Below are 12,707 nucleotides of genomic sequence, written 5' to 3' on the forward strand. Positions count from 1 at the left end.
GGGACCTAGAGCTAGTGCTAGGGAAGCTGGGGCCATTCTGGGATGAGAGAGCGTACTGGCCTCCATGCCCCTATCTGCCTCTAACACCAACCACACACTCATGTTCAACACTGAGATTTTCTTTTATGCAAACACACACTCCCTCAAACTGGGGTATCACTGCAGGAAAGAAACTTTCCAATGGAAACTTGGGAAGACGGAGGAATGTACTATATGTCCAAAGATTCGTGTTTTGATTTGAGATTGGTTTTGGGTTCAAGTAGAAAAGGAATGTTGATAGTAATACGCCTTCTGAGGATTCTATTTTTCACAAAGAAAATAAAGGCAACATGGAAAAGAAATACCTGATCATCAGCATTTTGTTCAGTAGTAATGTGAACATTTTTTTTGGGGGGGGGGGAGCGTTTGTGTGTGTGAGAGAGAAAGTTAAGTGGAGAAGGATAAAGTAACATAAAACTTGTTTTCAAAATAAAGTTTCTTGAATAGATCTATTCTCTCGGCTTCTTTTTCTGTTGCATAATCCCAAAGGATCAGTTCACAGATTAGTCAATTTTGGGACAAGAAAGAAAATAGCATCATTGAAACCAGTGTTTCTCACTGAAGGTCATCAGAATTACCCAATTCTGTTTCAAATACTGAAAATCACCTGAAAATATTTTCCAAAGAATTGATAAAGCACCGATATAAAGTTTAAGTGGAAATTGCTGCAAGTTTGCATTTGCTTAGATATTAGATACTTTTTAAGAAGATAATGGCTGCCTTGGCAAGAAGGATAGAAGAACATTACATGGTTCATTCAGGCTAAGAAATGTAGAGGGACACACATTCCGCAGTCATAGGTCTACGATTTTCACCATCATTTCTCCTTGCAGTGACCACTTAGGAGAAAGCACATGCCATGGACGGGTGGGGTGCTAGTCCTGCTGAGTGGGCCTTGCTTTCTCATTCTCTCATTTCTGCAGGGAGGGTGACGCAGCAGGACTGCACGTCACCTTAGAAGTTGTACGTTACAAGCAGAAGTTGTACCTTACAAGGTACCCGGCAAGGTGGCAAGCACAGAACCAGACACACAGCAGGCACTCAGTAACTCCCAGCTGCCCGAACATTGCTGCCGGCGATTATGTGAAACTCTGACATACGTTTTGACATTGTTAACAGGCACAGAAGGATTGCCCTGTATAAGGCGAGATGCCCTGCGAAAAAGCCAAGGACACACAGGGAAAACAAAGTGATGGAACAGACCGTGCACGTTTGTGTCACATAGCAGAGTGAACCGCATGTTTCAGGAGTTGCAAACAACACTCGAAAACGTCAGCTTTACAATAGGGATTTTGAGGTGTAAATTCAGAGCTAAAATAAATTCTTACAGTTTTCATCCTGGGCAATGCATTGTAAGGGGATCCCAAAGAAAGACGTATAGCTGTCATTGTACCACACCAGAAGCTCGGTGCCCCTGGGGATATCTATACAGGCTCGGTAGAATATATTCGACCTATTCAAAACAAAAGAAAACCCAGCTTAGTAACATGTAGCACTCATGTGCCCCCATCACATTCTCATTGCCCCCAAAACTTCTGCCCATCTCCACCTACAGTTAATGCTTGCAATAAAACCAGCACCCACCTTATTGTTCCCAGCAGCCAATGAAAGCCTGTAACCCAGCATGATAAACAGCTCACAGTTTATTTCCACAGGGTCCCTTCCTACAGCGTCTTGGCTGAGGAGACTGATATTTGGCCCAGGAGACAGCAAAAAGGAAGGGTTCATTTTTAAAAAAAGAATTCCATCTCACACTGATGAGAAAATTCTCTCTCTTGGCAAATTGCAGACACTGGTGCCTCAACCTTGTATATAAATTAACACTATTGATTTCTTATTTGAAGGAAAAGCATTACGTGTATTCTTGCAACTTGGCATTGGGAGTTCACAAATTTGTAATAAAATTAAACAGCTCTGTGATGTAAGGATTGAGAGAAATAAAAGTCCCCCTCCCATCGCCTTCCTTCTAAAGTTAGATACAGGGGAAGAGAAACCCCCTCTTCTGTGAAATGGATGGCAATTCGATAAGTACTAGAGAAGCACTTGACTCAGGTGGAAAGATTACACTCTGAAATGATAGAGTGAAGGTACCAAGAAAGAAACATTTTACACAGCTTTGGTACTGCAAAGAAAAATCTACAGATTTTTTTAAAAAATGAGACCGCAACTGGTTTTCTCAATGAAGAATTGCTGCAAATATTAGCCTCCAGTTCCAGATAAAAGCGTTGAGGGTTGGTGGGCCTTCACTGTAGCCTCTCTGTAAGGAATGGGCTGTAGCAGGCAATTTGTTCCTTGTACAACACTGCAGACAGAAGGCGAATCCTTCACCACATTTTTCATAGCAGTGAGATATGCACTTGTCAACATATTTTGTCACCACAAAGTGGCTCTTGGCAATAGGATCATAAAGATCAATAAAAAAGTGCAGATTCTCAATATTTTACTTGCAGCTGCAAAAATTTCATTTATCTTGTTATTTTCCTTACTTGCTGCCATTCTGTCTCACGAGGGCACTGCTAGCTAAGCAGAATGTTTTTCCCCAACATTCTATGAATATCTGACAAAAACTCCAGCCAGTTGTCCGGCCCTCACTACCCTTCCTCCCTCTGCATCCCCGAGCGCTGTGCATTTTATTAATTCTTTCCACTGCTACATAAAAAAAAAAAAATCAAAATTGGAGCCGAGCTATAAATCACTGGCATCTCCTAACTTGAGAAAAATTGAGTCTACTTTGTACTTCACCCTTGTAACATTTCATCTCTCGGTTTGGCTTCCCTTAATATAAACACAGCGCCCGGCGAATGAATGTGCTAAAACCAAATGACACACTTTGCCGCTGAAAGAGCAGAACTGTTTTCGAGCGATGGGTGGTCCTCGGAGGCACGGAGTCGGGCCGAAAGGGGAGGGTGGGGGAAAAGTGTAAGCGTACACCGTTCCTTACAAGCGGGCAGAGCTTCCAAAACTCGCAGAAATCTCTGCATGCTGAAGCACATCAAAGGGATTTTTCCCTTTTCAGATAATATTTCCTTTGCTGACATGTATTTAGTATTGTGGTTGGATGACTCATAAAGATAGCTCCGTGGCGTCCCCACACAGTTGAAGCAGAGCACATGCCAACAAACATTATTGTCAGCCTCAAAATAAAAACAAAACGTTCAGCTCAGGGTCAATCAATCAAGGGCGCTTTGAAGAAAATTCCATTTAGATATTACAAATCATAACAGAACGAATCTAAACCAGCTGACTTTCTGTGAAGAGGACATTCATGTACAATAAAAATTAGGCTGGCTCTTCAGGGTCCAACTTTTCTATTTTCTTACTCTTGGACGTGGTCACCAGTGATGGATGCCAGTGTTTCTTTTTTTTTAAATTGTGTTTTTGTAGCTCATTTTATAAAGATCTGAAGTAATCGAAAACAGATCGGCACGGCAGAGAGAACTTGGAGTTTAAGCGCCCTCAAGAAAGGGGAGCCATAAAATCCACTTACTATTGACAGCTAGGTAATGACTTACTCATGCTCACCTTCCTCTCCGGGCTTTCTCGTTCGCCCGGATCCCGACTTTGCCTCAAGAGCTCCCTGAGCGCTCGTTACAGGCCCAGCCAAGCTATCTCTTGCTGAATGGACAAGCGCAATCTTTACTAATTTTCTAGCTGCGAGTTTCATAAAACCTTCATCACAGAAATGCAGCCTCAATAAAGGTGGGCCAGGCCTGGACACAGCAGGGTAAGGAACTACTGCCGTGCGCTGTTTCATGTGACCATTATTTCATGACACATAACTGCACAGGAAACCAAGGCAGTGCAGTGTCACACGCTGCCCAAACACGCTCCTTTGGGTTGGAGACCTTCAGAGAGCGAGCCAGAGTGGTGCAGCCTTTAACCTATACGGGGCATAAAGCTCTTTCTCTCTTTTTTAAAGGCTTCATTTAAAAAAAAGTAAAGGAAAATAAAGAGCCACAGGCAGAACTCCAAGTTGCCAAGCTCAGGGCCTCTTGCTTTGATGTGTCAATGGTGCCTAATAAAGTTAAACAGTTGCTTCTGATTCTAAAGGGAGCATGGCTGTTTATAACTGAGGTCATGTATTTATATGGCACATGTTTTCGAGGGAATTTTGAGAAAAGGCTTAGTGGTAGGGCTTTTTTCCTATGTGATCGCTTGTCTCCACGCCAGCCTTCTTTAGCACCAAACGGGGAAGCTTGACCAACAGGTGCACTGAGCAGATGTGGCTCAGCATCTGCTTCTCAGCCTCCCCCACCACCCCACCCCAGAGGCTCCCCTGTGAGACTCTGAGAAATGGGGGTGGCTCCACCTTGTCTTTGGGCAAACAGCTCGGAAAGCAGGGGCTTCCCTGTGCTCTGGAACCGCCTCACCTCCTGAAACGTATTCTGAATCGTCCAAGGACCAAAGTCCAACAGGCTGGCACCTTTCCAGGGCTCAGGAGAGGTCACTCTGGCTCAGGTGCTGCTGCTGAGCATAGCGGGTTTGGAAAAGCAGCCTTGGGAAGGCTGAGGGACCTTGGTTTCCCGGCCTTTGTGCAAATGAAACTGTTCCTCCGGGGAGAAGGCCTGAAGGTGACTGAAAGCGAGGGGTCTGGGGCTGGATCTGCGCGTCTCTGTGTGCGCGCCCATCAGCGGGTGTGCTGGGCTCGTTCAGCCAACGTGGGAGTTCAGGTGAGGATGTGGAAATGACCGTACCACGTGCACTGAGTGAAAAGGGCCTTCTACTGGGATCTTTATTCCTGAATTCTCATGCAATGACTGTTGCAAGAACTAAGGTTTCAGAAACCTAGCCATAAATAAGTAATTTCTGCCAGTCCTTGCCGAGGTCCTGCAGAAAGCCCTGCAGAATTGTTTCAAAACCAGCAGCAAGCCTGAATTCGTATACGCAAGCCCAAGGGCTTCCGCTCCGCAAGTGGGAAATCGAGGTATACTTTACCTGTACTGAACTACTGTTAGATTCTGCTCTCCGCAGTGCCTTGCACATCGGATATACCTCATCCAGCTCGACTTACTAGGTTCCCCACCATCAATAAAGTGCTGTAGTGTCCCATCTTGGTCATATATCTAGAGAAGAGGTCAGAAGGTCAAGTAGTTAGAATGAATCATCAGCAATCATTTTCCCTGCTTCCCTCGGTGTCTTTATGCGTCGGCTGCCGAAATTTATTGTCCTCCGCTTTGCTAGTGCTTATTGATGCTCATGGAAACTCAACCGGAATAACAGGGAAATATTTTTCAGTGATGCAAGTCAATCACACTCTTCTTATCAGGCCAATCTTCCCTGTATTAAACATATTTGTGGTATCTCAAGGATGTGAGGGGCCATGTTTCCCAAAGGATATTTAACCTATTTTGACAGGCTTCTCTTAAGTAATGAGCTGCTGGGTAAACAAAGCCAGCTGAAAGGAGAGGCCACACGGACACGGCTGGAACATCCACACTGCAGGCCTCCAGGCTCCAGCACACAACTGTCCGAAGGCATTCGGAGGCAGCAATCGCCTGCCCTGCAACAGGAGGCAGGTGGAGAGTGATGGAGCTGTACCAGCCCTGGTCAAATAGACTCTGATGTGGATGAAATAAATGGACTCTCACCTCGAAGAAGATGTAGGCCTGCAACTGTCTGGACCTGAAACTATTAGGAGAGGAGTCATCAAAAAAGAGAGACCCTCGAAAAGGAAAAAATACTGTTTTCTATGGATTCAAATGTCATAACTGAGGTTGGTCTAGTAACAATTGCCTGGGGTCATCTCAAACAGATTTTCTTTCAACACTGCATTCAAAGAAATGAAATCTGCTTCAAACCAGGCAATCAGCATGGGACAAAAAGGTCTTATGCAAAACAAGTAGCCAGCCAGGCACAGGTGGAGTCAGTGCGGACAGCAGAGGCAGGCAGCCTCCAGGAGCCAGGTCAGCCCTGGGCACCTGGGAGGATGTGGTCTCTACAGGAGTGGGAGATCAGGGGTTAGATATGGACAGCAATTCTAGGTCATTCCCTGTCCAAGGAGGATCCAGGAAGTGGTTCAATTCTCAGAAGGACCATTGTGAAGCTGGACCTTTTCCAATAAAATCAGTGGTGGTATCTAACAGAGCATGCCCAGAGCATCCTAAGAAATCATGTCTTTTACTCTTGCTAATCAGCTTTACACTTCTTCCTGAACAGTCATAGAGAATAAGTCTTACAGAGCCTCACTGGTTACATGTAGGTCTTAACATTACTATGGTCATTCACATTAATTTAGCTCAGCATTTCTATTGTGGGGGGTCAAAGGGCTTAGTGATGACAGCCCCCCCTTTTTTAATCACCATTTTAAAACAGCTGGGTTTTTTTCTTTTCTTGAACTCAGTTTTCCACCCCAACCTTTCCACTAACCCCCACAAATAAAAGATAGACACCAATCTAATAAAGACTATTGTTTGAGAAGTTATCATGGCATCAGATGCCAGAGTGGTCCCAGCTGATAATCATTATAGCCAAGAAGAACGAATAAATCATTGCATTATATTTTAGGTTAATAACTTCTTTAAATTCCTGGTTTGGGGATGATGGCTGAGAATGGAATCACTTCGGGGGGGTGGATACATCTGCTGCACGAGCAACCTGACGACGGACTTGGTATTTAGGTTAGGTGGCACTGTAGTTATTTTATTGTTTTGGTTTTGGTTTGTTCTGATTTTGTTTTAAGAAGCTCGTTCAAAGATTGAAGGTCTCAACCCCGAGCCTGCTGTTGACAGCCCATGAACACTGAACAAGGCCATCAGTTCCTTAAATGCCACTGTTTATCTAATATGGAGCCAAAAATGTTGATGGCCCAGCCCTCTGCCCTGTCCTTTCCCCATGAACAAACAAGCCTTCCAAGAGAACTGCTGGTGGAAATAATTATGAAGCATTTTGAGAAATGCAATTCTCCTTTGTGCTTCTAGCCAACATCCCAGCAAGGAAAACTCTCAACATTTATATGTAGTGGATGCTACCTTCTGTGTTAGCTCATCTGAACACCAGACACTAGCCAATCAGTCTTGCAAATAAATAGAGCATAAAAAGTGTTTCCTCCTACACTCTTGTTTCAACATTAATTTCCTTAAATTAAGCATATTGTGACTACAGGAATCCTACAACTTTTGTCTGTCCAATGAAACTGCTACTTGCCTTAAAGAAAAGTAGGCAGCTGCTTGGTCAGACTTCTTATAAATATCACACAATGTAGAACATGGCATGAGGTTGAGTCTCCCTTGCTTCAGCTAATACTGATATAAACTATTTCACAGGAAGCTGTGATGAAAATCCCCTACACCTAATTAGAGCCCATAATCGTGCAGCCAATCAGAGTTGAGGAAACTCATTTGATCTTGATTGATCCTCTTCCTGCCCTCAGGCCCCGGAGCCCAGCTATCACCAAAGCCGGTTGGATTTGCCTCTTAAACGTTTCAGGTGCATCCATCTCTCCCTCCGCAGTTAGCCTCCTTGCTCACAAAAGTATTGCAATAGTCTCTTAACTGATCTCTCTACAGCTTCTCCAGGCCTCCTCCAACCTCTTCTCTAAATGTAGCCAGAGTGAACTTTCGGAACACAAACCTGATGACCTCCATATCACCCAACTCTCCCCCAAATAAAAAGCTTCATGAATGTCATAAAACCTCAAGTCCTAACAAAGTTTATCCACAGTAGGTGGGAGCTCATCCTGCTCTTGTGGCCAGCACCTCCTATCAGTTACGCAGAGGCCAAACGTGTGCTTCTGCATTGGGCCCAAGATAATCTTGGGCCGTATCTGTTAAGAGTTAACACTTAAACTCAGTGTTTCTTAAAAGAGAAACAATGGACCAGAAGGCACTGATGCCTATTTCTGTTCATTCCTCTAGTTAAAGGAGAATAACACTGGGAAAACACCCAAATGTGAGTGCTAAGTGGGAATTAAGGACGACGTCTCAAAAAGGTTCTAGGTACTAATTTGGGCCCTATCATTATTCTCCATCACCAGCTCAACTTTGTTTCCATCGAAGAGCTCAGTTTAAAAAAAAAAAAAAGAAGAAGAAGAAGAAGGGGGTCAAATCCTGCATGTAACTGAAGCATAAAGCATACAAGGACACTGTGCCTTACCCATCTACTGTGCCAGAAAGGGGCTGATGCTCTGCCTCCCACCTGAAAGGGGAAATGTTCCAACTGGTTTCAGTCTAGAGTACCAGCAACGATTTCAAGTTCAGGGAGCTCTTCGAGGTTGCATTAACATCTACATTTGTGTGACACTAAAGGAAAATTTGAAGTTCAATACTGAATAGGTGTAAAAATGTAAGGATTTTAAGGAGACAAATTAATGCCAAAACCAAGAGTTATTTTGTATTTATTACCTTTCAGAAGATTTTAAATAAGCAGAAAAATATTAGAAGCCATATACAAAGTGTTTTTAGACAATCCCCTTAGGACCTATGTATGTGTGAAAGGTGAGAAATTTTATTCATTCAAATAGTGAGAATGAAGGCAAAGAGTTAGATTTAGATTTAGATAAGGGAAAGATCTGTTCTGAAAGAATGCTTGACTTCAACAGTTTTGATGAAAACTGGATTTTATCCTGAATGAACATAAACAACCAAAATTTTGAGTTGAAAATGACTCAACAATTTCACATCTAGAAAGTTACTCCAATGAAACTCTGATACGTGTGCCTGAGGAGACAACTTCAAGGGCATTCTCTGTTGCACTATTCGTAATAGTGAATGATGAGTATCATCAGAAGAATAAATAGTGGCTTACTTATTCAACGCAATAGTATAAAGAACTTAAAATGGCTGAACTAGATCTGTATATATTACGATCCAGTTCATATAGATAAATACCAAAAAATATACCTTGACTGAGAAAATCAGGTTGCATATATTACCATTTGTTAACATTTCAAAATGTACAAAATAACACTAATAGCCTACCTTATAATAGTGTTTATTGTGATATACATATGGCGATGTATCTATCTATCTATCTATCTGTATCTATCTATCTACATACATATTGTAAAATTCTGAAAAGGCACACTGGAAGGATTCCTGGTAACGTCCTCATACTACTGGCTTATTGGAAAGAAGAGAGTGGAGTAAAGGGAAGTAACACTTTATCTGCAAGGCTTCATTTTTCCTAAAAAATAAAAATAAAAAATTCCTGAGCGAATTTGGACAAGTGTTAACACTTACTTTTTTGGTGGCCTGTGTATTGGCTTTCTATATTATACTTTCTGCTTTTTGGTGTGTGTTCTTCCCCAAAAAAAATCAAGGAGAGAAAAATAAATAAAAAGAAAACCTAGCCATTTCTTTCTTTGTAGATTAGTTTTTGCATGTGTTGTTAAAATAAAGAAGCTGACTATTTTACTCGAGATTAAAAACTATACCTGTATTATGCTCCTGGGAAAAACAGTTGATTATAATACATATCACTACATTATCAATCACTGATTTCTTTTGTGATTGTTGCTGTTGATACTAGAAAGCCATTGTTTTGGGTCTGTACTTTCTCTTTTATCTTGTATCAATGGGAGCAGACACATAAGGGAAAAGAGCTAACTTTTACCAAGTTAAGGGGATTTTAAAGTTTTCAATTCAATCATACTTATTGGGATGTAACATATGTTGTTGAAATAACAATCACAAATTCTCCCTCATTACAAACCATGTGTGGCATTAACTGAAAACCACCAGGCAAAAGATGTGTTTTACTGCAATCCTGGATATTAGGAAGCACCACTCTTTCCCACGATCTTATTTTCCTAGAACAAGAATCTACTTTAAATGAGAACAGCATGAGCAAAAAATGCACCAACATTGTATCTTATAAACCCTCGATATGAGTGGCCTGTCCATGGCTCTGTCATTTATAAATGCTGCCAACTTACATTAACAATAATAATAATCACAGAGACGGTGTGAGCCAGAGACTGACTTGGGCCTATTTTAATATAATAGCAAGAAAACCATCTTTTGAATGATAAGAACTCGTATATGTTGGTGCCTCTGAGCAATCTGTTTCTCTGAAGTCAGATCTGCAGACTAGTGGCTCCCAGGCTGAATTTGGGCAATTGACCAACACTGCCTTTCCTCCACTTACATGCATAGCCCATGGACATGGGCAATAGGGTGGTGAAGACGGGGCGGGGGGGGGGGCAGGGGTGCAAGGAGGGGCTGGGCAGAGGAGACTAAAGAAGGGGAAAATGTATTGTTGACATCTGTAATACTGTCAATAAAAATACATAAATATTTAACATTTTTGAAAATTTTACCTATTTTCTTGAGAGAGAAAAAATCAAAATATGGGCACCTGCCCATTGTCTGGTAATCATCCACTGAAGCTGAGAAAAAGTGGACTCTAGTTTTTTGTTGTTGCTGTTAATCCTCACCAAGGATATTTTTTTCCTTGTGATTTTTAGACAGAGTGGAAAGGAGGAAGGGAGAGAGGGAGGGACAAATGGAGAGAGAGGGAGAGAGGGAGAGAGGGAGAGAGGGAGAGAGGGAGAGAGGGAGGGAGGGAGGGAGAGGGAGAGAGGGGGGGAGAGAGAGAGAGAGAGAGAGAAATGTGAAAGAAGCACATTGATTGGCTGCCTCCCAACCAGGGCCAGGGATGGAACCTGCAACCCAGATACATGTCCTCGACCAGGAATCGAACCTGAGACCCTTTGGTGTGTGGGCTAAAGCTCTAACCACTGAGAACATTGGCTGGGGCAAAAGTGGTCCCTTTAGATTGGCCATGTGCTTTTCTAGTTTTCCATAGTCCCTACCACTCCCTATAGTCTTACAAGCTTCCTCAGTAATTCACTTACCTGCTTGGCCTCTTTCAGTATCTAAGTGTGTAATCCCAGCTGTAAAGGGATTACTGCTCCCCTGAATGAGTCTGGTACAGCAGGGCCACTTTCCAGGGAAACCGTTTGAACTGATAGCTTGGAAACACTGCGAACATTCATCACTCCTGTGCTGCCCGAAGCCATCCTCTGACTGAGAGCCGGCTTTCTGTGCTTGTTTTCCAGGAGCGGGAGGGCAGAGAAAAGCATGCATTTCTTTCATTTTTACCAGCACAGGCTCTCAATGATCTTTTTAAGCAAGGGATCCTTTTTAATGCAAATAAGTCTAAAATGCAATTCCACTCGAAAAACATGAAAAGTTGCCCTGGGCCACTATAAAAACAGAAAGCAAGTTTCCTGGTCCACTATAAAAATGGGTAAAAAGCAAGTCCACCGGGAGCACACCGCCAGCTCGGCGAACGAACCTCACCCTTGCTCTCTGAGGCGGCTCCTGGGGCCGCACCAGGGGCCTGCAGTGAACTGAGGGACCCTGTTTGAAAACCACAGGCAGCACACTTCCTCCAGCAGGTAGACCTCCATGAAGAGGTCAGTCACCAGTTCTTCCGCTAGAACACTGAGTGCCTTGGCCACAATTAGAGCCTCGGAAAATCAGATTTGGAAAGGACCTTGCAGACCATCTGTTCCAACCTCCTTGGCTTACACATAAGGAAACGGGGTCTCCAAAAAGTTGGTGACTGAGACAAAGTAAGAGTACTACCAGTCCGTGGCTGAATGGGGCCCAGTCTCCAGGCGTCCTCACACCCTCCATCACCGCTGCCTTCCCATCGGAAGGGTGCTGAGGCCGCCCTCGGCTCATGCAACCCTGCAAACACCCAGAAGAGAGTCACTGCTCTTAATGAAAGGAACTTGAATTGTAACTAAAACAGTAATCTGTTCCTCCCAGAACCTGGGTGCCTGAATTTTGGCATGAGAAAAAAAAAGGTTTTATATGAAAATAATTAGTCAACTTCTGTTGAGAGGGAGAAGAGAAAAAAATTGGGGATGACATCAGGGAGGTGTAGGAGAAAACCAGTCGTTCTAATTTATGTTTTTATTTCCCAGATGAGCAGGAAGGCGTCCCAAGGTCCCTCTCTGATGGTTCCACACGTTGGATGCCCCTGTGCTGAGGCCCCAGACACCAGCATTGGGTCTTATGCTAAAATGCCAGCCTCCTTCAGCTTCTGCTGAGCAGCTAACACGAGGGAGCATATTTTATGCCCAAACATCTAACACAGGGCCCAGCATGTAAGAGGAACTCAAAGCATGCTGAAGTGAACTGAATCTCCACAATAATCCTTCAGCTTCTGAGAGAGCTCAGATTTTATTCCAAGCTTGCGAAGAAATCACCACTAAAGGCAATTAAAACTTCATTCTACTAGTAAGAGCTCACAACCAGGGCTTTTTTTAGGAGAATATGACATCCTCCTTGAATCTAACTTCTTATAATTCTATGAAATGCAAGGGTGAATTTCATAAGAGGATTAAAATGTCCTAAACAATTACCACAGAAACTGGCTGAGGAGAGAGAGGACTTGGGGGGTTTTCCGGTTTAGACCTGAGGACCCAGCGCTGTTTGGGGTCCTCTCACTGCACATGGAGGATCTGGGGAGGAACAGATACAAAGACGGTTTCGCAGACTTCTTCCCCCTATTCTCCACCCCATGCCTTTATAGGGCCCCGCCTTTCTGTAAAATTCAGAAAATTAGAGTTTCAATAATCGAGCGTATTAGTAATCTGAGAAACTCAATGGGAAAATACCCTGTTTGCCACAATGGATAACAATGTTTTCCTGTGAGGTTTCTCTGTGTCAGGAGGTGCAATGCGTTGTGGCCTGTGGATAGCAGTGAGTCACAGCACT

At 43.3% G+C, this 12,707-nt stretch overlaps 1 protein-coding gene across 2 annotated transcripts in view; it reads right to left on the reverse strand.

Moving 5' to 3' along the window:
* The window catches only part of PRDM6 (PR/SET domain 6), a 102,645-nt gene that overhangs the window by 27,327 nt on the left and 62,611 nt on the right, over positions 1-12,707 (reverse strand). For both annotated transcript variants that reach the window (XM_059693768.1, XM_059693769.1), the window contains exons 4-5: positions 4,975-5,102; positions 1,368-1,492 (exon numbers count right to left, since the gene is read on the reverse strand). In XM_059693768.1, the coding sequence (XP_059549751.1) occupies positions 1,368-1,492; positions 4,975-5,102 (253 nt within the window). The remainder of the gene's footprint in view (positions 1-1,367; positions 1,493-4,974; positions 5,103-12,707) is intronic.

This window comes from Myotis daubentonii, chromosome 4, assembly GCF_963259705.1.
Source record: "Myotis daubentonii chromosome 4, mMyoDau2.1, whole genome shotgun sequence".
NCBI lineage: Eukaryota > Metazoa > Chordata > Mammalia > Chiroptera > Vespertilionidae > Myotis > Myotis daubentonii.